General features: G+C 39.9%; 1 protein-coding gene across 4 annotated transcripts in view; it reads left to right on the forward strand.

Annotated features, from left to right (window-relative positions):
• Positions 1-26,062, forward strand: part of TDRD7 (tudor domain containing 7) — a 74,492-nt gene extending 48,430 nt beyond the window's left edge. For all 4 annotated transcript variants that reach the window (XM_004747658.3, XM_013053800.2, XM_013053801.2 and 1 more), the window contains 9 exons: positions 51-162; positions 1,773-1,975; positions 3,182-3,316; positions 5,049-5,135; positions 13,664-13,798; positions 16,293-16,403; positions 18,145-18,647; positions 22,677-22,837; positions 25,597-26,062. In XM_004747658.3, the coding sequence (XP_004747715.1) occupies positions 51-162; positions 1,773-1,975; positions 3,182-3,316; positions 5,049-5,135; positions 13,664-13,798; positions 16,293-16,403; positions 18,145-18,647; positions 22,677-22,837; positions 25,597-25,817 (1,668 nt within the window). In that variant the 3' untranslated portion in view covers positions 25,818-26,062. The remainder of the gene's footprint in view (positions 1-50; positions 163-1,772; positions 1,976-3,181; positions 3,317-5,048; positions 5,136-13,663; positions 13,799-16,292; positions 16,404-18,144; positions 18,648-22,676; positions 22,838-25,596) is intronic.
• Positions 26,063-26,709: the final 647 nt, after the last annotated feature.

Genomic DNA, 26,709 nt, shown 5'->3' on the forward strand with positions numbered 1-26,709 from the left:
GAGCTTAAAACATTTTATTTGAACCTAAGTGATATTTCTATTACCATCAGGTATGCTATGTTGACTATGGTTTCAGTGAAAATATTGAAAAGAGCAAAGCATACAAGTTGAACCCAAAGTTCTGTTCACTCTCATTCCAAGCTACCAAGTGTAAGCTAGCAGGTAAGAGGAACTTTTTTTAATGCTCACTCCATTTTGATACATTATTACCACTGTACTTTTGGATGGCTAAATCCTAAAATGTACTAAATATTTCAAAGTCTTATAATGTGTTATTTCTTGAAAGATAAGAATAAATTCATATTTAATATCCTCTTTATAAGATGTGATCATTGTAAATATGTTATAATATTTTATTTATATATATTTTATTATAAAAATATGTATTGGCCATCTTAAAGGTTTTGTTGTTGTCCTGACTGCCCTAGCAACAATGCTAGAGGCCCCATATCATGAGGTTTGGTCAGTTTGAATCCCGTTGTTTGACGTGCTATGAAGTGACTCCCTGCTTCTTTCCCACTGAGGTAGGCTCTGGTTGCTGTTCATTGGCAAGTAACACATCACCTGTGTCAAGCTCAAGTTCGTGTGTCTCTGCACATGTGCATGAGTGACATCGTAGGGATAGCCTCCTGCCACGGAGGACATGGTTGCCACGTTCATACGAGGAAGGACATGGAAGTGTATAAGCATCGTGCCAGGAGAGCCTGAGCTCGATTCAGGAAATGATCGCCATTCTTTCATGAATATTAGCCCTTGGAGATATACCTCCTTCTCAGCAAGAATGTGTCTGTTGGAGGAGCTCAGTATGGCTCTGTCTGTGAGATAAATCTCAAGTAATGTTAGAAGCCTCTTACAAACCCCTGGGAGGCAGTTTTGAAAAGAACATATCAAGAGTATAGGCCAAGATTTAGGATGCTGAAATGAGAGGTTTGGTAAAAGCTGTAATGTTCCATGTCTGGAGAACAGAACAAGAATGAGAGAGGTAGGCCAGAGGCAGTCTGTGAACTTGTGCTGTGGATTTCAAGGGGAAGTATACGGAAATGGGCCTTACAGCACTGCTTCGGAAATGATGAGCTAGTTTTAATTAGTATAATAGAATAACTGAGTTATCATGTATATGCTACATAGAATTACAATTTTCAAATAATTTAAAGAGTTATCGGACTACAATAAAACTCACCTAATACCCATATTATATTAAATACAATTTAATCTTTCTCTGATAAATTACAAAGTTCTTTGGTATACTCAGAATCATCATGGCGTGCTTAAGAAGAATCAAAGAAAAAAAGTGGTTTTGTAAATTGCCAATACATTCATGTTTATTTTATATGAAATAATCGTATATTTAATTAGAAAAAAATGAAAAAGGTCAAGGATAAATTTTTAGGAAAAAATTACAAATACGTGACTGACAGACATAACTGATTGATAGCTTCTTATGTGTAATAGTTTTCTTGTTTTAAATATGTGTTTGTATGTAAAGTGAAGACCATTCTCCTGAGACACAAATTCTGATAGGGCACCAACTTTTCGTTTTAAGATTGCCTGCCTTTGTATAATCATTTAAAAGGGCATTCACACTATAATATGTATTTTAAGACCTAAGGATGGGTAATGTGAAGAAGACTGTAAAACAGAGCTTCCCTGGAAAATTTTGTGAGAATTTTTTTAGTAGAATCACAATTATAATAAGTGGCCAAAACAAACCTGTTCAATCTTAGAATGATTCTGCTAATTAAGTAGAAATTAAAATATTCAATATTTTTCAGGGTTGGAAGTTTTAAGTGATGATCCTGATTTAGTAAAGGTGGTTGAATCTTTAACTTGTGGAAAGATCTTTGCAGTGGAAATACTTGAAAAAGCGGATATCCCACTTGTTGTCCTGTACGACACCTCAGGAGAAGATGATGTCAATATTAACGCCACCTGCTTGAAGGCGATCTGTGACAAGTCTCTGGAGGCTCACCTTCAGGTAGCACGGTGACCACTACAGTCATCTGTTACACATACTATAGGGAGGAAAGTTATTGGAAAAGAATGATATAAATTTTAGGCTAGCAATAGATAGGGACACATTCCCTGTGAATGAAGAAAAAAAAAGGTAGGGGGGAGCTGGGAGGGGGAAAGAAGGCCAAAACATAAACAGTCATTATTAGGAATTGGGTTTTCATTTTATATTCCAGTGTCTACACTAAAACTGTATTTTATATGAAATTATTTTGCAACGATAAGAGGGGCAGATAATACAAAAGAAGAGAAAATTAGATCCATGAAGATGTTTATTAAATTTATAGCTTTTACAGTTTTAAAATGTGAAAAACACAAATTCCTGCCAAAAAAGGAAATCTTTAAATAAATTACAGAACAGCCACCCTAAAGAAAAGGATGTTAAAAATGGTCATTGTAGACTTCATGGCAACATTGAGAAAACATGTGTTTCATAGGTAGAACAACCATGAGTGATCTCTGTATTATGGTTTGACTAAAAAAATGGCCAAAATGAAACCTTTATTATGACTATAATTTTTTAAAATTACTAAAATTCATGTGGCTGATAAACATAGGTTAGAAAGTATGCTGAAGATGGGATTGATTTTGTGAGAGTTTTTTATTTTCATTTCTGTTAATGTCACAAAAATATGTTTCATGTAATAATGATTTCTCTCAGTTAATGTGGAGAAAATAAACCAAAATGAAAGATATTCTTAGCCTTTCAGGTAATGAAATTTGGTAATAAGTTAATGTTTGCAAACTGTCTACTTTGTGCCTGACCCAGTGATATCAGATATTCCTTTTGGGAAGAGAGATATCCAAATGAGTTTTTCACATTATTCTATTATCCTATCTATTCTCCAGCTTACTTAAAAGATTTTTTTAAAGATTTTTACTTATTTATTTGACAGACAGAGATCACAAGTAGTCGGGGAGAGAGAGAGAGAGAGAGAGAGGAGGAAGCAGGCTCCCCGCGGAGCAGAGAGCCCCATGCGGGGTTCGATCCCAGGACCCTGGGATCATGACCTGAGCCGAAGGCAGAGGCTTTAGCCCCTGAGCCACCCAGGTGCCCCTACTTAAAAGATTTTAAAATGCAAAGACCAATGAGATTATTGAAGTAGATAGCCCTTAAGGAAAGAAGAGCTGGCTCTATTCTCAAGCATCCTTGGTGTGTCCTTTGTTCCAGATTGATGCTATGTACACCAATGTCAGAGTGACTAATATTTGCTCCGATGGCACACTCTACTGCCAGGTGCCCTGTAAAGGTCTGAACAAGCTCAACGATCTTCTGCACAAGATAGAGGACTACTTCCATTGCAAGGTATGGCCAGGCATCACCCACCTTGAAAATTAATCCAAAAAATTCAAACAAAAGGTTACAAGTGTATGACTTTTGACTAGTTTGAGGTAGGAGTTGTAGAATAGTGGGTAAGAGCCGCAGACTGCAGATCTTAAAAGACAAAAAAGCCACTGGTTTCTGCATTAGGAAATGAGGATAATAATAATGTGTATAGCCATCCATAGGACTGTCATGAAGACTCGAGGCAGGCCTGCTCAGCACGGTGCCTGGCGCAGAGTAATTGCTCGGCAACTGACAGATTTGTGATTTACAAGATACAGTTGATGCTACAGTGCACCTGTTTGTGACTTTGTCTGCTACAGCCAGCTGGGTCCTCTGCCTGGGGCAAAAAAAAAAAAAATCCCATGGAATTTAGGAGGAGGATAAAACTTCTAGGCACCACTCCCCATGCTCTTTTTGGTCCCTGAGAACCTACTACCTCTGTAAATGTGGTTCTCTGTCTAAATGTATTAATAAGCTCCTTACCCTTTGATTCTAGTATTATTTTCTGAATCAGGGCCTGTAGAGGTTTTGTTTTAAGGTTCTAAGGTGGTGTTCTTACCTCCATTGGGACATTATAGTTGTAATCCAGAATATTCCCCCTTGCTCCTAGAAGTGAACCCTTCCCTCTCGCCTCTGCATATGCCTCATGGTGTCATTTGCCACCTGATAGTTTAGCTGTTGGGTATTTGTTTGCCTTACTAGAGTATGGGCTTCTTGAGGGCAGAGACAGAGCCTGACCAGGTACTGATGGGCACTTAATTCACTTACAAACTACAGTACCTAATCTAGTGTCATATATAGAACAGGTATTCCAAAATATTTGTGGAATCAAGTTAAACTTGTATTCAGACTACAGTCTAGAACAGAATCTTTAGATCTGTAGCTTTACCTCTTCCTGTATTACAGATGTCTTAGCTGTATCTCAGGGTCATTACTGAAGTGTGGTTTCTATCTTGGAGTCTATCTTGGAGATAGTTCTCCAAGATAGCTATCTTGGAGAAATCTGAGAGATCCAGAGAAGCTGCCTCCAGTGACTGACTGGAATGCATGTGCTTATTACCTATGGTGGTGAAATGATGGTCCCTAGTGCTCTGGTAACCTGAATGGAGACATTGCCTTTGGGGACAGTAGAAACATTCATCCTGAATAAGAGAGTCCCAGGCAGGTCCCCAGCTTCAAACTACAGTAAAGAGGAGGGAGTAGAGGTCCACAGCTGTGACTTGTTGACATTTCACTGGCACTGATAGCCATATTTGTGTGGATAACATTTGTTTTGGAAGTAAAATCTCATCTTTGAATCTAAATGTTAAAAGTTGAAAAGAAGAGGCCTTCTGGATGGCTAGCCCAACCTCACTTTCCTCCAGGCTCTTCTCCTAGTTTTTGGCAGATTCATTCTCCCTCTTCCTGTTTAACTGAAGGCATCAGTGCCTGGGTGAATCACACTGACCTGCACACTGACGTCTGGAGACAGTTTAACAGCACTCATTTATGAGCCACGTGCGAGGGGGAGAGTAGAGGAGGCCACCAGCAAATGTCTGAGAAACAGGACAGGCCATCACCCTCATGCACGCACCACCGCCCACTCCTCATGGGGAGCCCAGCTAAATACGGGTTCACCAGTCGGCCTGAGCCACGGCGATGTTTTTCTAACTGTGTGGCAATCTGTTCCTTGCTCAGAGTAATAAAAGTGTCACGCATTTCTGTTTTGCAGCACATGACCTCTGAGTACTTCGTTTCATTACCCTTCTGTGGGAAAGTCTGCCTCTTCCATTGCAAAGGAAAATGGTTACGAGTAGAGGTAAAAGCAGTCACTTGATTTCTTTTTTAAAGCTTATTAGGAAATACTGTAGACATACAAACAAGTTTTATAAAAAAAATGAAACAAGCACCCATGTACTCATTACCATGTGAGAAAGAAAATATGCCCGGTCTGGTTGAGGCTCCGTGTCTGCATCCCCTTCTGCTCCTGCCCTGGCGGGGGCTGCCAGCCAAAGAGGGGTTTCTCATTCCTATTCATTTCTTTATACTTTCACTCTATTTGTATTTATACATACATATTAATATTCTAATATAGAGATAGTAGAAATACAGAAATGAAATGTATATAGAATATTTATAGGAAAACTTAATAAAATATAACTTAACAGATAATGTTTATAAAATGCATGTAAATAGTAGAGTGTATAGATTCTTCTGAAACATGTTTCTTCATTCATTATGTGTGAGATTTATGTTGGTGTGTGCAGCTCTCGTTCATTTGTTTTCACTGATGTTTGGTACAATAATGTGTGAAGATACCAACGCGATCACTCCATTCTCCTGACAATGGATATTTAGATGGCTTCTAAAGTTTTGTTACGGACAGCACTGCCAGGAGCCTTCCCGTGCATGTCTCCCAGGATACCCAGGAAGGAATGGAGTTTCTGGGTGGAGAGAGCGGATGTCTCCAGTTTCATGAGATATTGCTTAATTGCTCTCCAGAGTCACCCTTCCACTGAGGTGGTGAGGGTGTAGCCCTTTGAGAGTTCTGGCTTGTTGGGGGTGGGGGTTCTCAGATCCTCCTTCCCTCCTGCCCGGGATGGCTTTGGCTTCAGTGTTCACATACTCCTCTATTTCTAGTCCCTCATAATTTTCTTATTTTCTTGCAAGTGCAGTTATGAATTTGAAAAGAGGGCTGTTATATTTTATCATATATTTCTCTATGTTTTTCAAAGGCAGGTTTTGGATTTTTGTGGTTGCTTGCTTTCTTTCTTCTTTCTTTTCGTTCTTTCCTTCTATTTTTGATATCTAGTTTGTCCAATTGCTAAAATTGCAAACTTGGGTTTGATTTTTTTTTATTCCTTTTTTGTCTGTTACAAAGGTTCTTAATCTGGGTGCAAGACCCTCTACTTTAAGGCGGCAGAGGTCCTGAACCCTATAGAATTGTATACAGATTAGGTGTGTATATTATGTATTTTGGGGGGGGAACAGTATCCTAATTTTCATAAGGTTCTCAAACCAACCCTAAGAAGGTTAGAACCATTGATTTATTGATTTTTTTGATGCTGTGTACTAATATTCCGATAACTTAATTATACTGATTTTTCCTTTATTTGAGTAAAACTTCATCATATCTAATGAAAGCAGTTTGGGAATAAGTTTTGTCATTAATGTGAATGTTAGAAGCCTGAGATCTGAGGTTATCTGACCAAGAGTTGCATATTTAACTATAAACCTCAAAAACATAACTCATTAAAAAGAACACAGCATTATTTGAATTTTAAAGCTCTGTGTTGTTTAGGGTATTACATAGAAATGCACACATATTGAATTATTTAATTTTTCATTTTCAAATAGTTTCAGGCTTTTACACAGCTGCAAAAACAGTCCAAAGAGGTTTCATATGTCCTTTACCCACTGTCTCTAGTTGTTAACGTCTTACATAACCATTATCAGAACCAGGAAATCAACACTGATACAATATTATTAACTAATCTGCAGACTCCACTGATTTTCCAACACTGTTCTACAAATGTTCTCTTTCTGCTCTAGAATCCCAAGTTGTAATTAATTGTATGTCTTCTTAGTTTCTGCCAACCTGGCAGGTGCTCTGGCTTTCTTTGCCATTTGTGGCCTTTTGAAGAGCAGTAGCATTTAAAAAAATTAGTTTTAGAGGTAGAATTTAGTGTTTCATCTGTTACATATAACACCCTGTGCTCATTACATCAAGTGCCCTCCTTCATGCCCACCACCCAGTTACCCCATCCCCCTACCCTCCCTCCCCCCAGCAACCCTCAGTTTGTTTCCTAGAATTCAGCATCTCTTATGTTTTGCCTTCCTCTCAATTTTCATCTTATTTTATTTTTCTTTCCTTTCCCCACGTTCATTTGTTTTGTTTCTTAAATTCTACATATGAGTAAAATCATATGGTATTTGCCTTTCTCTGACTGACTTAATTCACTCAGCATAATATCCTCTAGTTTCATCCACATCGTAACAAATAACAATTTTCATCTTTTTTGATGGCCAAGTAATATTCCACTCTGTGTGTGTGTGTGTGTGTGTGTGTGTGTGTGTGCGTGCGCGCGCACACACTCCCACACACCCACACACCCACCACACTTTTTTATCCATCTGTCAGTGGACAACTGGGCTCTTTCCATAGCTTGGCTATTGTGGACATTGCTGCTATAAACATTGGGGTGCACATGTCCCTTCAAATCCCTGTGTTTGTATCCTTTGGATAAATACCAAATAATGCAATTTCTGGGACTTAGGGTAGCTCTGTTTCTAGAGTAGCCACATTTTATAGAGCGTCTGACAGCTTCAGTTTCTTCCTGTGTCACATCAGGTTCTTCCTTTTTGGCAAAATACCTTTTTGGCATATGTCAAATACTTTAGATGAATATCTAGTATTATTTTTGTTTTCCTATCAAATTGTCCATTGTCTGCCTTGGAGGTAACCAAAATGTTCATTCTCTTAGTGATATGTAGAAAGTTAGGGAAGGGAGAATGATTAATGAAAAGCAGATCCTGTGTTTAAATGATGTATTTGTTCTTGACATTGTAACTTGTCTAAGCTTTATTTAGTGCCTGTACCTTCTTTTTTTTTTAATTGACATATAATGTATTATTTGTTTCAGGGGTATATGTCTGTGATTCATTAGTCTTAAACAATTCACAGCACTCACCATAGCACATACCCTCCCCAGTGTCCATCACCCAGCCACCCTCTCCCTCCCACTCCTCTCCCTTCCAGCAACCCTCAGTTTGTTTTCTGAGACAGAGAGCCTCTTAAGGTTTGTCTCCCTCTCTGGTTTCATCTTGTTTCATTTTTCCCTCCCCTTCCCTCTGATCCTCTGTCTTGTTTCTCAAATTCCTCATATCACTGAGATCATATGATAGTTGTCTTTCTCTGATTGATTTTTTTCACTTAGCACAATAGCCTTTAGTTCCATCCATGTCATTGCAAATGGCAAGATTTAATTTTCTGATAGCTGCATAATATTTTGTGTGTGTGTGTGTGTGTGTGTGTGACATCTTCTTTATCCATTCATCTGTTGATGGACATCTGGGATCGACTCCTTAATTTCTCTTCCTTCTGTCTTATTGTTGCTGTATAGAAATGCAACTGAATTCTATGCATTGATTTTATGTCCTGATACTTTACTGAATTTCTGTATGAGTTCTAGTAGTTTTGGAGTGGAGTATTTTGATCTTCTTGTTGGACAGACCCTTTAAGCATATCATCTGCAAAAATTGAGAGTTTGGCTTCTTCTTTGCCTATTTGGATGTCTATTATTTCTTTTTGTTGTCTGATTGCTGAGGCTAGGACTTCTAGTACTATAGTGAATAGAAGTGGTGATAGTGGACAGCCTTGCCATGTTCCTGACCTTAGGGGAAAAGCTCTCAGTTTTTCCCTATTGAGAATGATATTCACTGTGGGTTTTTCATAGATGGCTTTGATGATATTGAGGTATGTACCCTCTTTCCCTACACTGTGAAGTGTTTTGATCAAGAAAGGATGCTGTACTTTGTCAGATGCTTTTTCAGCCTCTTTTGAGAGGATCATATGGTTCTTGTTCTTTCTTTTATTAATGTATTGTATCCCATTAGTTGATTGGCAAATGTTGAACCAACCTTGCGGCCCAGGAATATATCTCACTTGGTTGTGGTGAATAATCCTTTTAATGTACTGTTGGATCCTATTGGCTAGTATTTTGGTGAGAATTTTTGCATCAATGTTCATCACAGATACTGGTCTGTAATTCTCTTTTTTGATGGGGTCATTGTCTGGTTTTGGGATCAAGGTAATGCTGGCCTCATAAAATGAGTTTGGAAGTTTTCCTTCCATTTTTATTTTTTTGAATAGTTTCAGGAGAATAGGTATTAATTCTTCTTTAAATGTTTAGTAGAATTCCCCTGGGAGCCTTCTGGCCCTGGGCTCTTGTTTGTTGAGAGATTTTGGATTACTCCTTAATTTCCCTTTTGGTTATGGCTCTGTTCAGGTGTTTTGTTTCTTCCTGGTTCAGTTTCAGTAATTTATACATCTTTAGGAATGCATTCATTTCTTCCAGATTGTCAAATTTGCTGGTGTATATTGCTCATAATATGTTCTTCTAATTGTTTGTATTTCTTTGGTGTTGGTTGTGATCTCTCCTCTTTCATTCACAATTTTATTAATTTGGGTCTTTTTTCTTTTTGATAAGTCTGGCCAGGGACTTATCAATCTTATTAATTCTTTCAAAGAACCAGCTCCTAGTTTCATTTATCTGTTCTACTCTTCTTTTGGTTTCTATTTCATTGGTTTCTGCTCTGACCTTTATGATTTCTCTTCTCCTCCTGGGTTTAGGCTTTATTTGCTGTTCTTTCTCCAGTTCCTTTAGGTGTGGGGTTAGGTTGTATATTTGAGATCTTTCTCGTTTCTTGAGAAGGGCTTGTATTGCTATATACTTTCCTCTTAGAATCACCTTTGCTGCATCCCAAAGATTTTGAACAGTTGTGTTTTTATTTTCATTTGTTTTCATGAATTTTTAAAAATTCTTCTTTAGTTTCCTGGCTGTCCCATTCATGCTTTAGTAGGATGCTCTTTAGCCTCCAGGTAGTTGAGTTCTTTCCTCTTGTGATTGAGTTCAAGTTTCAAAGCAGTGTGGTCTAAAAATATGCAGGAAATGATCCCAATCTTTTGGTACCAGTTGAGACCTGATTTGTGACCCAGGATGTGATCTGTTCTGGAGAATGTTCCATGGGCACTAGAGAAGATTGTGTGTTGTGTTGCTTTGGGATGGAATGTTCTGAATATATTTGTGATGTCCATCTGGTCCAGTGTGTCATTTAAAGCCTTTATTTCCTTGTCAATTTTTGCTTAGATGATCTGTCCATTTCAGTGAGGGGGTGTTAAAGTCCCCCACTATTACTGTATTATTGTCGATGTGTTTCTTTGATTTTGTTATTAATTGGTTTGTATAAGTGGCTGCTCCCATGTTAGGGGCATAGATATTTAAAATTTTTAGATCTTCTTGTTGGACAGACCCTTTAAGTATCATATAGTATCCTTACTTATCTCTTATTTTAGTCTTTGGCTTAAAATCTAATTTATCTGATATAAGGATTGCCACCCCAGCTTTCTTTTGATGTCCATTAGCATGGTAGATTGTTTTCCACCCCCTCACTTTAAATCTGGAGGTGCCTTTGGGTCTAAAATGATTGTCTTGTAGATATCATATCAATGGGTCTTTTTCAAAATCCATTTTGATACCATGTGTCTTTTGATTGGGGCATTTAGCCCATTTACATTCAGAGTAACTATTGAAAGATATGAATTTAGTGCCATTATACTGCTTGTAAGGTGACTATTACAGTATATTGTCTCTGTTCCTTTCTGGTCTGTTACTTTTAGGCTCTCTCTTTGCTTAGAGGACCCCTTTAAATATTTCCTGTAGGGCTGGTTTGGTGTTTGCAAATTCTTTTAGCTTTTGTTTGTCCTGGAAGCTTTTCATTTCTCCTTCTATTTTCAATGACAGCCTAGCTGGATATAGGATTCTTGGCTGCATATTTTTCTTGTTTAGTGCTATGCATATGTCATGTCAGTCCTTTCTGGCCTACCAGGTCTCTGTGGATAGGTCTGCCAATCTAATATTTCTACTGTTGTAGGTTACAGACCTTTGTCCTGAGCTGCTTTCAGGATTTTCTCTTTGTCTCTGAGACTTGTAAGTTATACTATTAGATGATAAGATGTTGACCTATTTTTATTGATTTTGTGAGAGGTTCTGTGTGCCTCCTGGATTTTAATGCTTGTTCCCTTTGCCCAATAAGGGAAATTCTCTGCTATAATGTTCTCCAATATACCTTCTGCACCCCCCCTTCTTCTCCTGGGATACCAATTATTCTAATACTGTTTTGTCTTATGGTATCACTTATCTCTCGAATTCTCCCCTTGTGATCCAGTAGTTGTTTATCTCTCCTTTTCTGGGCATCTTGATTCTCCATCATTTGGGCTTCTATATCACTAATTTTCTCTTTCTGCCTCATTTATCCTGGCAGTAAGAGCCTCCATTTTTTATAGCACCTCATTAATAGCTTTTTTGATTTCAACTTGGTTAGATTTTAGTTCTTTTTTTTTCTCCAGAAACATATTTTATTTCTCTAGAAAGGGAAACCGGCATGGTATCTTCCATGCTTTTTTCAAGCCCAGCTAACATCTTTGTAATCATCATTTTGAACTCTAGCTCTGACATCGTACTAATGTCTGTATTGATTAGATCCCTAGCAGTCAGTACTGCCTCTTGTTCTTTTTTTGAGGTGAGTTTCTCTGCCTTGTCATTTTGTCCAGAGAAGAATAGATGAATGGGAGAACAAAATGCTAAAAGGGTAACAACGATCCCAGAAAAATGTACCATGACCAAATCAGAAGAGACCCAAAATTGGAGGGAGAAGAAAGGGAAAAAAATATATATAAATGATTAGGCTGGTCAATAGAACAGAGCCATACACTTGATTTTGGGTATATTTTGGTCTATTAGAAAAGACTACCTCCCAAAATCTTAAAGAAAGAAAAACATATACCTATATTTGTATAGATATATGTTATACATATCTATCTATCTATCTACATATGGGTAAACATGAGGAAGAAATGGAATATGACTGTAAAGATGAAAGTTAAACAAGATTTTTAAAAAGGAATTGATAAGATAAGCAGTTCATTGGGGGATAAAAGGGAAAGAATGTGATCAGGCTGGAGACTAGAACAAAGCCATATGCTAGATTTAGGGTATATTTTGGTCTGTTGGAAGAAACTGTGTCCCAAAATTTCAATGAAAGAAAAACTTATACGTATACAAAAAATAAGTTTAAATACAATGAAGGGATAGAATATGACTATAAAAATGAAAATTAAGAAAGATTTTTAAAAGTTATTGATAAGATTAAATGGTTAAATTGGTTAAAATAGGAAAGAGGAAAATAGAATAAGAAAAAATTACTAAAATTTAAAACATTTAACTTTGAAAGACTAAAGAATCATGGGGGAAAAATATCCATGAATTTTATGTGTTGCTTTCCTTGAGCTCTGGAGTTCCACAGTTCTCGATCAGTGAACTTGGTCTTGGCTGGAAGTTCTTGCTTATCTTCTGGGGGAGGGGCCTGTTGCAGTGATTCTCAAATGTCTTTGCCCAAGGCAGAATTATACCGCCCTTGCCAGGGGCTGGGCAAAGTAATCTGCTTGGGTTTGCTCTCGGTAGGGTTTGTTCCCTGAATGCTTTCCATACAGCTTTGGAGGACAGGAATGAAGATGGTGGCCTCCCAATCCCTGGCCCAGAGTTGCCAAGAGCTCGGGGTCCCCCCTTCAGTGAGAAAGAGAAAGACATCAATCATGCCTATTTCCCTGGTCTCTACCTGCACTCCGTGCTCACCCAGCCTGTGACCAAGTGTTTCTATCTCTGACTCATGCCCCATTTGGAGTCTCCAAACCCAGCAGATTCCTGCAGCATGCTCCTGTGCCACTCCTCCCAGAGGAGGAAGTGGGGGCACTCTCCCCGGATCTGCCACATGTGGGGTCCCTGTTTGAAAAGTAGTGGCCCAACTGTGCCTCTGATCATGGTTTATGGCAACTCCAAGCTGAGAGCTCACTCCCCAGCTCCGTCTCTGTAGTCGGTTTCCCCACTTCAATACCTGGGAGCTCTGCCACACTCTGACAATCCTGATCTTTCTGAGACACCCAAGGGTCCTGAGACCACACAGACCCAGTGAAGACTCCACCCCCTACTTAGCCACTGGAGCAATGTCTCTCCATGGAGCAGACTTCTAAAGTTTTGCTTTTGTACTCTGCTGCGCTCTCACTTGCTGGCAGCTGGCCCCTCCCCCTGCAGTCTATCCTCCCATATATCATCTTGGATTAATTTCTCTTCATGTCCTACTTTCCAGAAAGTGGTCACTTTTCTGTTCACAGAGTTGCTTCTTCTCTTCAATCTCCTGTTGAGTTTGTAGGTGTTCAGAATGATTTGATAAGTATGATTAGCTGAATTCCTGGGACCAGACGAAATTTAGGTCTCCTACTCCTACACCATCTTGATCCTCTATCTCTGGGTAATAGCCATTAAGGAGAGCATGTGATGTAGTGAACATTGGATATTATAAGACTGATGGATCACTGACCTCTACCTCTGAAACCCATAATACATTATATGTTACCTAGTTGAATTTAAATTTAAAATGAAAAAATAAGAAAATTAATACTTTCTTTGTTCCTTCTTATGTGCATTTTAGAGTTATACAAATGTAATGGCATAGACGTGTCTTGACCTTTTGAGTATGCTTATAAATTAACCAACATTTGTCTCACTGCAGATCACGAACGTTCACAGCAGCCGGGCCCTTGATGTTCAGTTCCTGGACTCTGGCACTGTGACATCTGTGAAAGTGTCCGAACTCAGGGAAATCCCCCCCCGATTTCTACAAGAAATAATTGTGATACCACCTCAGGTATTGTATGTTACAAGCTGGGGGATTTGCTGAAAGAGATCTGGCTATATTTGTAATCATGTTGTGAGGTACCCCCTCAGTTTTGATCTTGATAATGAGTGAAGCCCAAGTTTATAAAAACAATAGAAATGGTTGTTTACTGGTTTTCAGACATAAAATTTGACTTAGACAAGAAGAGCAGTCAGACTTACAGAATATTGTTTGATAAGTGTTTTTTTTTTCAATTATGTTGTATCATTAGGCTAAGTTGTCCAGTTAGAGATTCCATTTTATTTTTTTTTAAGGATTTTATTTATTTATTATTAGACAGAGATCACAAGTAGGCAGAGAGGCAGGCAGAGAGAGAGGAGGAAGCAGGCTCTCTGCAGAGCAGAGAGCCCGATGGATGCGGGGCTTGATCCCAGGACCCTGGGATCATGACCTGAGCCGAAGGCAGAGGCTTTAACCCACTGAGCCACCCAGGCGCCCCAGAGATTCCATTTTAATAATTAGATGCCAGTGCTGACTTCTATACAGCTTCAGGATCTTATAAGAAAATTCTACTCCTAGAATTCTTAGTTTAATTAAGTAGCCATTCTCTTAAGAAACCTGTTTACATTCAACCATTTTCTTATATGAGTTTTCCCCTCATAGATTTAAGTAAAAAGATTAATTTCTGCCTAATCTTTCTCCATTAATAAAAATTCAAATAATTAGAATTTTTGCATTATTTTGAATTAAAATTGTTAAAAACTATTTCCTACCTTTAGGAAAAATAGAGGATTTTGTACAGAAAACAGTAGGTTTTTTTTTTTTAATAAAATCATTCAACAACCTATCATTTCAAAAGGCTGCTTGACTTATATTTGCCAGAAGATATTTTTTACCATCAAAATTCAGTGAGTAAAAGGTGCTTGACCATAATTAGCATGGCTTTTGTACCTTCTCTCACTCCTGTCACCACTGCCTGTTCTAAAATGACTAGTACAGAAAAGCTTTGGAGCTTGTGTTCAAGCCAATTTTCAAAATCACTTTTACTCTTATTGTTGCTCAGCCACAATACTGAAAATCGTTAAATGCCACTTTCACTTGGTTCCCCTTGTTAGAACATCCACCCACGGCCAGCCTCACCTGGAAAAGGCTCCCCAGCTGGAAGGGAAAGGACATCCATCCTTCTGCCTCTGATTGTCAGAAGGCCACACAATTGTACTTTCTTTGTGCTACAGTGTTAAAAGCCACTCCATTTTTTTCCCCTATAAATCCTGTCTAGATTTGTTATCCCATAGATACAAAGTTGGGGGAATCTGAAGAGCCAGCTGGGCCAAGCCTCTGGCTGACAACATCTCCCCAAGAGGTCTAAGTCAGAATAGCAAACTGACGGCCTGTAGGCCCAAGCTGACCCATAAATATTGGGTTTGGACTATTGGCTGTTACAGTGTTTGAAACTGTGAATTGGTTAACAAGATTTAAAACTCAGAAAATTTCACACAAAAATCCCGACTTCTAGCTTCTCCTGACAAACTTGAAAAATGTGACTATATCGAGCACTCTCCTCAATGGGGCAGTGCTCTGCGGGGGCTTGGGAAGTGGCATTGTGCTTTGTAGGGCCCCTGCTCACCAGCGTGCTGGCCGCATCTGGTCTGTCTTGCTCCCTCATTGCCACCTGGCCCCTGCAGGCAGGAAGAGCCTGCTCTCTCTGCTCTAAGAAAAAATACCACGAAGAAAAATACCTCATCTGGGGGCACAGTGAGAGACCCGGAGCCCCCAAAGAAGAACAGGAGTTAGAGAGGAAAGAAGGAATCCAGGAATCCTGAAAATGGGTTTCTTCCCATCACATAATTGCCTCAAACAATTCAAGGCTTCCATGAGTCCCTAGGGTCACCTTTTACTCCCTGCTGCAGCCATTCTACAGAAGTTGGTGCTGTGATGGTGGAACATAAAAGGCATTGAGGAAAATGAAGCATCTAGGTATCTATGAATTTCAATCTTTCATACCCTCCTTAACTCTCATTACAACTCCTTCCAAAGGTGACCACAAATGTCTGGCACCGACAGGTACTCAGGAACTGCTGAATGAAGCATGTCGGCCTCTGAAATGATTTTTGCAACTAGGGTCATTTCATCCAAATGACACTTCATTTTTTCAGTTGCACTTAGAGGGAAGACTTAAATGTAAGTTTCAAACCTGTCTCCCCAACTTTGTGATCCGATGCGAGTTAGGCTCTTTAATTCCATTTCACCATCTGTAAAATGGGTTCACAACATTGGCCCATAAGCAGAATTATCATAAGATAAGTATGTGAAGTGCCTGGTGTGAGCCGTGGCTCGTAACAGGAGTAAAGACAGCAGAGGACAAATAAGCAGAGCCAAGAACATAGCAGACACTCTACCCCAAGAGTGCGATCATCATCAGTGGCTATCGCTGTTGCGATTTACAGGAAAATAACATGGGCGTTGCTGATCAGTACCTATTTTAAGATGGTGTGTTTGCTCTTCCATCATGTTTTCTTTCCAGGCTATCAAGTGCTGTCTAGCAGATCTTCCACAGTCTATTGGCATGTGGACACCAGATGCTGTGCTTTGGCTGAGAGATTCTGTTTTGAATTGCTCGGACTGTAGCATTAAGGTTAGTTCTCTTAATACATTTGGAAAGGGAGCTGTCAGCCAGAAGGGCTCATCTGTTTTTCTGTGAGAGAATTTTATCTTACCATAAGCTAATGCTTTCAGATCTGATACCCTGTCATAGTTAAGAGATTGGTTACACGTGTGATAAGATATTTCAGGATTTGATTTTTAAGAATTTATCCTATTCTCCAATATTACTTTCAAGCCCTTCATATAATTTTTCCACTATTAATAAGGTAGCAGAGATAGTTCTGTGCTCCTATTTTTTCTCAATGAATTAAGTTCCCAACAGAGGGACCATCTATCTCTTGATAAATGTTTCTAAAGATCATTTAAATAGTCTTCTATGTCTTCCTTTTTTTCCCTAGAGTAGAATGGCTTATAAGCAAATCATTTGCTTATAATCCTGCTTCTGCTTTTTAAAGTTTTCTTAAACTGCTTTATTTCACGAGCTCCTATTTCTCTCTCTGTATTTTTGCACCTCTATATCAAAAACATTGCTTTCATTTCCGAGAATAGAAAGGTAAGGTATTTCTCTGTTTTAACTAATGAAAGCAATGTTATTTTATATAAGCATTTAACTGTGAAATGTCCTTGAGAAATATCTTCATGAAAATCTCTAAATTATTCTAGCTCACATGGATTTTCTTATGTTTATACAATAATACACTTAATTACCATTTTATATCCTTCAATTGCCACATGATAAGGAATATTGTTTTCTCATCTCTGGTTTAAGATCTTAAAGCCAGAGTGTTGGGTATTCAATAAAAATGTTTTTTAATGGTTGATTTTTGAAATGGCACTTCTGTATCATAAGTATCAAAATAAATTAGCAGGCATTCATTTGTAGTACTTTGAAGTGCTAATTAATTTAAATAGATTCATTTTGCTAGGAGAAATATTTTTAAGTAAATTACTATAGATGGATTGCCTTATCTCCCTGTCTCAAGCCTCTGTTCCTGTCTTTCAGTCCCAGCCCTATTTGGTAAGAGATCAGTGTGGCTGGAAGCATCTTATTTTTGTCATTCCCAGGGTAAACCAGAGGAGCCGGGCACCCATACCATGGGACGTACAGCTCTAGAAGCCCAGTTGTCAGTCGATGAGACGAAGGTCTCCTGGGCAAAACTGTGTAGTTTGTTTGCTCTTTTTCTCCCTAGGTTCCCTTCCTCCCATGTAACTGGGGGCAGATATTACGACCAAACAAGGCATTTGGACCAGAGGTCCCCAACAGTACAGTGAATGTCAAAGCTTCATCCCTTGCTTCCCAGTCTAAGGGTACAACAGCCTGGGTGGAATGCACATGGAACATCTTGTCATTCTTGTGTGACCAGTTTTTATTGTTAAAGTTGGGACATGAGCACATGAGGGTTCATCACACTGTTCTTTTTACTTTGAGTGTTTTTAAATGTCATTAATTTAAAAAGCTTTTTATCATGATATGTAGACTCCATCTCAGTGATAATGACCTCTGGTGGGTTACAAGAGATCCTCATTTTTTAGAGGTTAATGAAGTTTTCATTTCTGTAAGCCAGCTGCCGGCATCTAGACTCTTCGCCTGTCTAGACTAAGCGCCTGTCCACTACTATAGCCGTCATAGATCATTTCTCTTACCTTCAGTAAAATGAATTTTAGCAAGCTGGGGCTTCTTGCAAAATACTGTTTTAATACTCAAGGTTAATATTATAACTGCCTCTTGGAATTCATTAGATTTGTAGAAATGTCTTCTGTGTTTTCCAAAGGTCACAAAAGTGGACGAAACCAGAGGCATCGCACATATTTATTTATTTACCCCCAAGAACTTCCCCGATCCTCACCGCAGCATCAATCGCCAGATCACAAATGCAGACTTGTGGAAGCATCAGAAGGATGTGTTTTTGAGTGCCGTATCCAGTGGAACTAGCTCTCCCAACAGCAAAAGTGGTGGCACCCCCGTTCTGGGCAACACTGGAGAGAATTTCAGAAAGAACCTCACAGATGCCATCAAGAAGTCCGTGGTAGACCACAGCAGCTCCTTCTCCACGGAGGAACTGCCACCTCCCGTCCACCTGTCAAAGCCAGGGGAGCACATGGATGTGTACGTGCCTGTGGCCTGTCACCCTGGCTACTTTGTCATCCAGCCCTGGCAGGAGATACACAAGCTGGAAGTTCTGATGGAAGAGATGATTCTGTACTACAGCGTGTCTGAGGAGCGCCACATAGCCGTAGAGAAAGACCAAGTGTACGCTGCAAAAGTGGAAAACAAGTAGGTCCTTGGACAAAGCATTTTATCCTACTAAGAAAAATGTGTAGAGTGATACCAAGAGTCCTTAATCCCTGCAGGGGGAGTTTGAACTGCACAGATGGGAATTTTGAATGTGAAATGAGACTAATGCATTATGCCATTTTTAAAAAAGATTTTATTATTTATTTGACAGACAGAGATCACAAGTAGGCAGAGAGGTAGACAGAGAGAGAGGAGGAAGCAGGCTCCCTGCTGAGCAGAGAGTCCGATGCAGGGCTCAATCCCAGGACCCCGGGATCATGAACCAAGCCAAAGGCAGAGGCTTTAACCAACTGAGCCACCCAGGCGCCCCATTATGCCATTTTTCATAGTTGAAATGATGTCATTTATCTAAAAATCTAATGACCGTATGTTAAATTCCTATTAAAGCCTAATTATATCTAAAATGCAGGTTTAAATGTTTTTTCTCCTTTTCTATTAGATAAAATATGGTTTATTCAGAAAATAACTTTTTTTAAGTGAATGATTTTTAAATTTTAAAAACTAAATGCTTATTGTAGAAAATTTAGAAAATGCAAAAAAGTATAAGAAAATCAGACATAACTTTTGTTCAACTTTGTTCAACTGCTTATGTATTTCTTCTAGTTCTTTTCTATACCCATTCATACAACTGGTATAGTATTATTATATATAATTCCACACCTCCGTTTATAACTTCACAAAATCTTGGGAACATTTTTCCATGTGATAAGATTTCTTCATAAACATGTTTAATGGCTGAGTCATAGTCCACCATATAGAGAAATCACAATTTACTTACCATTCTCTTATGTAGGTTTTTCCCCTCCCAGATGTTTCACTATTGTAACTAACAATGAGCATGAATCTTTGTTCACGTCTCAGATGATTTATTTCTGAGATAGATTCCCAGAAGAGAAATGACTTGTTCAAAGACTACAAGATTCTTGATATATGTTGCCCGCTGCTCCCAGAGAGCTTCCTCCACCTTTTATGAGGCAAAACAATGCGTAGTTCACTGCTCCGGCTTTCAGGCTTTGGACAGTGAGAACCACAGTCCCTCATTTGTGTAGCACTGTAGTCCGTTTCTCACAGTTCACATTCGGCTCCACATCCTCCTTTCCTGAAGCGGGTATGGGCTGGCTCCAACCCAGGGAAGCCCAAGCACCACACTCTGTGGGCTACCAGGTCACAGAAGCCCTGGAAAAAGGAACAACCAACCCGTGTCCTGTCTCCTTTACCAGCTTTCTCAGGGGAACTGACCAAGCTTATGTGATGACACCACACACAAAGAACTATTAACCCCACCACACACACACACCCCAGAACTCAGCTTGAAAGGTCACACGACTTTTTAAATTTTATTTTTTTAGAATGCTTTTGTTTGTTCCTAAGATATCAAGCATAGGCATTTGTAAAATTTTGTTATTTTCATGAGGGAAAAACCCCTAATTTTTAACTCTTAGGAGTGAAAAGTATCATAGCCCTCATTTTAAAAGCCATTCAGCTTCTATGTCACAAGCTTTTCCTCTTCAAAAAACCCATTTTTACTATGTCACATTCTTTGCAACTGTAAGCATGTGTGGGTTTAATTCCACCCAGGAGCATCACTGGTGCAAATTTGCCTACATCAGAACTCATCACAATAATTTAATCACAGTTTAAAGGAAACTAATGTTAACTGTTATCTGAGGGCCAGAGCAATGGTAATTAGTTAGCAGTGGGGAGGTCCTACTTGGGGCAAGGAGAATCCCTAGACTGGAGACCCCATAGTGTGGTGCTTCAGACTCAGCCTCCTCCCCACAGGAGTCCCAACAGCCCTGTCCCAGCTCTGGGACTTTAACCAGCTCATTCGTCTCTAGGTCATCAAGGATGTCTTACATTTGAAAACAGATTATCCAGTATTTTCTTAAACTTCATGAACTCAGTCAGCGTAAAGTGTTGAGGTTCTATCTTGCCTATACCCCAGGACTATTTACCAAGCCCTGTTCCCAACTGTGGTAACTTAAGGCTTAGGAATGTCACATACACTGTTGATGGCAGTGGTTTCCAAATCCATCTTGGCTAGGAGTAGCCTAAATTCTCCTTCTGCACCCCAGACATCCTGAATCAGAATCTCTGGGGGGCGGAACCCCAGAATCAGTGTTTTTAACAAACTCTCCAGATGACTCACAAGTGGCCTTGCACTGAAATTGGTAATCTAGTCCAAACAGAAGACTTTAGCTAAGCTATTAGTGTTGAAAATTAAAAGCTATGGAGAAGCAGGATACATATGTCCTCTGCTAGCTCTCCCCTCACTGCTTTGTACCTCCTAGTACCTCTGTACAAAAGGTACAGACCACAGTATTTGCCCTGTGCAATTTAAAGATAATGCTAGAGGTGAAGACCAAATATTTTTATCTCCTTTTGCACTTACACAAATTTAGCAACCTGCACCAAACTGGCACGTTCACAGATGAAAATTCCTCTGTAATCTGGTCTGATGTGCTTGTGTTTACACAGCTTATCTTCATTTTAGTAATAATCATAATAACGATGATGATGGCTACCATTTGCCAAGCACCTGTGATGTGCCTAGTCATGTGCTAGGAACTTTATATATATGGTTTCTGCTGAGTTAAAATTAAATACTGCACATGAGATAACTGAGGCTCAGAGAGGTTAAATAGAAGCCCAAGATGACATCGCTGGAACATGGCCTCAGGGGGTCTCCAGCCCAAGTCTGTTGGTCCCCAAATTCATATACTTATAATGATACCTTTCTGTGTTCCTGTTGTCTCTGTGACTCATGGATTATTGCTTGCTGCACTGTGGGCTTATCTGAAGGTTTCTGGAGTTTCCACCCAAAGCCCCCAGTCACTAGTTCCCCAAATTGGCCTTGTTGTAGCTTTCTTACTAGAATTCACCCTAAAGCAGCTCTGGGGGTTTCCTGGACCCATTCTCCACCAGGGTGCTGAGAATCAGTCCAGTCTGGCCAGCCCCAGCCCAGCTGTTGCACTGGGCTCGGGGCTTATAGCTAACGAACCTGTTTTAGAGGGTGGCTGGGCCTGCCATCCAAAGTGGGCCCCAATTCACGCCACGCAGGCGCGTGGACGTTACCTTTGGACGCTTACCTTTTAGATGTTACAACCCATCCTCCTTTCCTTAGTGTACTAATACTCCTCAATCATGTAATCAAGATTGCAGGCCTTTCGTATTTTAACTTTGAAGTCTAAGCTTTTCTAATTGTAATGGTGATGAGTGTAGGCCCAGAGGAGAAAAAATGCATTCATATAAATTTCTTTCTGGCACCTTGAGCTCCAGATCTGAAAGCATGTTCTTCCTCCCTCATACTCTCCTATCCTTTCCAGGTTCTTTATTCCAGGCAATGGGTTGGACTTCCTGTTTTGTTTTATTTTGTTTTCCAGTGTCCTCACCTGGCATGACTAAAATTGTCACCTTTGCATTCAGAACATTTTGTAATCTCTTCCCACACTCTCCCCTGGGTCCGATTTCGTCTTCCTTCACACATTCCTCCTTGCTCTGCTGTGGTGTTTGCCCCACTCCCAGTTGCCATGCCCTGTAGAATCTTCTGTGCCTTTTCTTCTCATGAGTGTCTTCAGCCTGGCCTGGTTCTGCTTGCCTCCCTCTGCCCATTTACCACACATATCTCTTATCTCAGATCTGTGGCTGCCTCTGTGCCCCTGTCAGAGTGAAGGGATCTCCTTGCCTTGTCCCAATCAGCCTCCATCTGTTTGAGTCTGTTTAGTGGTGGACACTGGTTTCAGTGTTTGGTTCCTGCACTAGCCCCACAAGGCCTGTAGACGGGGGTTGAGTGAACAGACTCCATCAAATGAGCTGATGGCAAAGCAGAGAATGGTAACCTTTAGGGTAAGAAGAAGCAATCTCTTTTAAAACTTCGAAGACAGTACAGTTCCATATTTCAATAAACGTCATTTACATTCCTATTTCTTTTTATCATACATTGTTACCCATAAAGCAGATGTTGACTTTGCATATTTTTCTTTCCTTTTTAATCCAATGCACATCTAGGTGGCACCGGGTGCTTTTAAAAGGAATTCTGACCAACGGGTTGGTGTCTGTGTATGAGCTGGACTATGGCAAGCACGAACTCGTCAACATAAGGAAGGTGCAGCCCCTGGTGGACATGTTCCGGAAGCTGCCCTTTCAAGCTGTCACAGCTCAACTTGCAGGTAATTTCTGTAGAATTTGAACTTGTACCACCACGTGGTGTATGGTGTCATTTTGTCTTGGGCACTTGGGGAGCACACAGACACTGGCCCTATTGAGGTAACTTTTCTTTTTTCCTTTGGCAAACAACTTCCTGGCCCTATTGGGAGCAACTTTTAATCATCTCTTACCCATCATGCCCTCCTACTATATCTGATGCTTCTATTTTCCCATGTTCCTTTGTGTCTGTGGTCTGGCATAGGGTGTATTCCTAAAGCTGTCACCTTAGCATGGGGATGGTCTTGCATGCTGCTTTCTTCTTTTTCAGCATTTTTTTTTTTTTGGTCCTAACTACTTTTTGTGTGTTTGTTTGACAGTCTTGATAGTGATGTTTAATAGCTGCAAAAGATTCTGTCTAATTAATATTTTCCTTTTGTTAAGCCTTTAGGTCATTTATACTTAGTGTAATATTATGAAGACACCTGCAGCTGTGTGCACTAGCCAAAACAAACACAAAAGCAGTGAAACAACCTCAGTAACCAATAGGAGGAGCACACTGCTCAATTAATATGTGATGACAGTGTATGAATTAGAATACAAATACATAATAGGTTTCTACAATTAGAAAACATTCTTAGGTCATAGAATATGACCCTCTTTATGGCCAGGTGAGTTTCCAGTTGCATTGCAATTAACAGCATGCAAGTATGTGATTTCACCACATTTACAAGGCCTACTGACTATTATTATTAAAATCTGAGGCTGTTGGGGCACATGGGTGGCTCATTCAGTTGAGCATCCAATCAGTGATATCAACTCAGGTCATGATGTCATGGGTCCTGAGATCAAGCCCCGCCTCGGGGAGTCTGCTTGAGTCTCCCCTTCTGTCCCTCCCTGACGTGCTCATACATGCTCTCTCTCTCAAATAAATCTTTAAAAAATAAAAAACATCTGAGGATGTAAGCTGGTGGGTGTACAGGGGTACTTATTTAGGTACCTAAGTAAACCTGTCCAGTTAGGTTTCTTTGACAGTACAGATGCTGGCAGCTGGCTGTGTGTATTCCGCTGGTGGGGAGCGTGCACAGCTCCATGGTGCTTCACCCAGGGCCTGTCAGCATTAGCAGAGAGTATGGAGCCAGAGGGTTGAGGATGCAGACTGCCAGCCATCTGGTGCTCCCTGCATCCTGCTGTGCTGGGAAACTGGAGGTTTGACCACACGTTCCACCTTGATTCCTTCCCCTGGCTCCTCCCGTACACTTAGCACAGAAGTGATTTGATTTTGGAAATGAAAGAAATTATGTATCTAGATATTTTTTTGTAATTTTTGACCAGCTTTTATTAAGAGCTATTGATATCTATATATATAGTGTTATTTTGAAGGATTTTTTTGGTTTCTTTGTGTCTCCTTCCTGCTAGATTTCAGAGGAAATGCCCATGGTAGTTAGATATGAACCAAAAATGACATTTGCAGGTGAGCATGGCTAGCACCAGACTGCTTGGAATTCAGATCTCTAAAGGGTTTCTTCAGATTTAATGATCACATATTTTTTATTTTGAGTTTTGAATGTTCAACTTTTGCTAATGTGTCGTTAAACACGACAGTCAGACTGTCCAGAGAGGGTGTCACTGTGAGGAACAGGTGTGTGGCACCATCATCCCCATAGCCAGCTCTGTGGCTGACCATCCCCCGCACTTACTATGTGCCTAGCCCTCTGCCAGCCCCCCCATTTTATCCACTTCTCCCCGACACGAGGACGATTCTGTACTGGGTCAGGAAGGAGCAGCGTGGTGGCTGCTCTAGGCTTCTCCTGCTCTCAGAGAACACAGCCCACTCACTACGTGGATGGCAGATCGGGCAAATTATGTGTGAAACTCCCAGGCCTTCATCACTATGGGACATCATTTATGGTTTCTCTAATCTAGTATATGTGGACTTAATTCATGTTAGTTTACCAATATTTTTTGAAAAAATACACATATTATCTCAATTCTGTTTTAAAGTCTAATTTAGAATTCTAATTTATAATTCTCTAACTTGAGCCCTCAAGCTTAAAAGTCATAGTGATTTAGAAATACATTGGGGTTTACAGTTAATCTGGCCCAATCAGTTTATTTTATTATAAATAGACTGAAGCCTGAGAGGCCAGTTGATTTGCCCAAGATCATACCACGCGATAGAGGAAGGAAGAGCCGAGAATGGTAAACGGGGTCTCCAGACTTTCAATCCAGTGCTTTTGTCATGATATTGTATATAATTTTGAAAAATCAGTAAACTCTAAGTATATGAATTCTCTTCCTCTTCCTCCTCCTCCTCTATATCTGGTTCATCAGGAAAAACAGTTTGTAAATAAGAGACATGTCATTGAGATCACTGATACTCTATTTTAGTTGAATGTAGCTGACACACAATGTTACAGATATTATTGATCTTTTATTCCCTTTGGTTATGTCCATTATCAGTTTAAATCTACATGTACTTTATATAGGGAAATGGGCACTAGTTATTATAACTTAATTTCATAACACAGCAATAAATCTTACTGAAAATTTTGTCTGTAGGTAAAGGTTTACAGAAGTAATCCTGTTCAGAATAGGGAAACTATTATAAATGGACTGTTCAAAGATTGTCGAGCAACTGGGTTTCTTTTTTTTTCATTAGGCATGTCTAACCTGGTATGTTCCAGCTACCTTAGAATTGACTGAATAGTTTTCCATTATTATGGATAAAAGAAAGTCTCCTCCAACCCCTCACTGATCCTTGTACTCCCTGTCTTTCTCCTAGGGGTGAAGTGCAACCAGTGGTCTGAGGAGGCTTCGATGGTATTTCGAAATCATGTGGAGAAGAAACCTCTGGTGGCATTGGTGCAGACAGTTATAGAAAATGCTAACCCTTGGGACCGGAAAGTAGTGGTCTATTTAGTGGACACATCGTTGCCAGACACAGATATCTGGATTCATGATTTTATGTCAGAGTATCTGGTAGAGCTTTCAAAAGTTAATTAATCACTGCTTCTGAGACGTTGACAACTAATTCAGATTTTTTAGCAATAACAAAATGTAGTAGGCTTTTAAAAAAGAAACCTTGTCTCTGCTACAGAGCTCTGACTGCTGTGGGGATTGAAAAGAATACGCTTCTGTTTGATGAAAGATATTTAACAAGTTTTGTTTTAACAGAGTTGACTTTTCAAAGAAACTTGCACTTGAATTATTACTATAATATTAGAATAAAATGTTTATCAATATAAAAACTGACTGCCTCATCATTTCTAGGCTTTATGATCTTAAGATGAAGGGTTTCCCTTTCTATTCATGTCTTCTGGGTGATGATGTGTTCCTTTACTGTGAGAAATTTGTGATTTAACCCTGGTGTAATGGTACGTCCCAAAGCAAGTGACCATCAGTCCGTGTGAAGACTATCTTGAATGTCTAGCACATTAGCATTGCTGGTGGTGCTATAGGGAAGCAGCCCAGGTGAACCTCAAAGCCTGTCCCTTACCCCAAATCTTGAGTGGCACCTCACTGCCCAGAGAGTCCATGCCTTCCAGTCTCCCTACTCAACCTCATTGCCCTCCGGTCCCTAACCAGCCACACTGGCCCTTTATCTGGCTCCTGAACTCCAGGCTGTACACCCAGGACTATATTCTACAGCAGGCCTTGCTCGCCTCCGAAGCATGCTTATTCTGCTTCTTCAGCCTGTTGCTCCTTCTCCCCTGCCACCCTCCCTGCCCCCGCCACTGGTTTTATTGGCCAGTCTCCTCCCCGACGTCCCAGGCTGACCACGAAGCCTTCCTTGGTGCCCTTCCTACTCTATTACACTTTCAGTATGCCCCTCTTGGTGCCCAGACCTCATTGGGCTTATAGTATACAGCTAGTTGTCTGTGCACCCATTACCCTA

This window comes from Mustela putorius, unplaced genomic scaffold, assembly GCF_011764305.1.
Source record: "Mustela putorius furo isolate JIRA1106 unplaced genomic scaffold, ASM1176430v1.1 tig00000580_pilon_pilon_pilon, whole genome shotgun sequence".
Taxonomy (NCBI): Eukaryota; Metazoa; Chordata; class Mammalia; order Carnivora; family Mustelidae; genus Mustela; species Mustela putorius.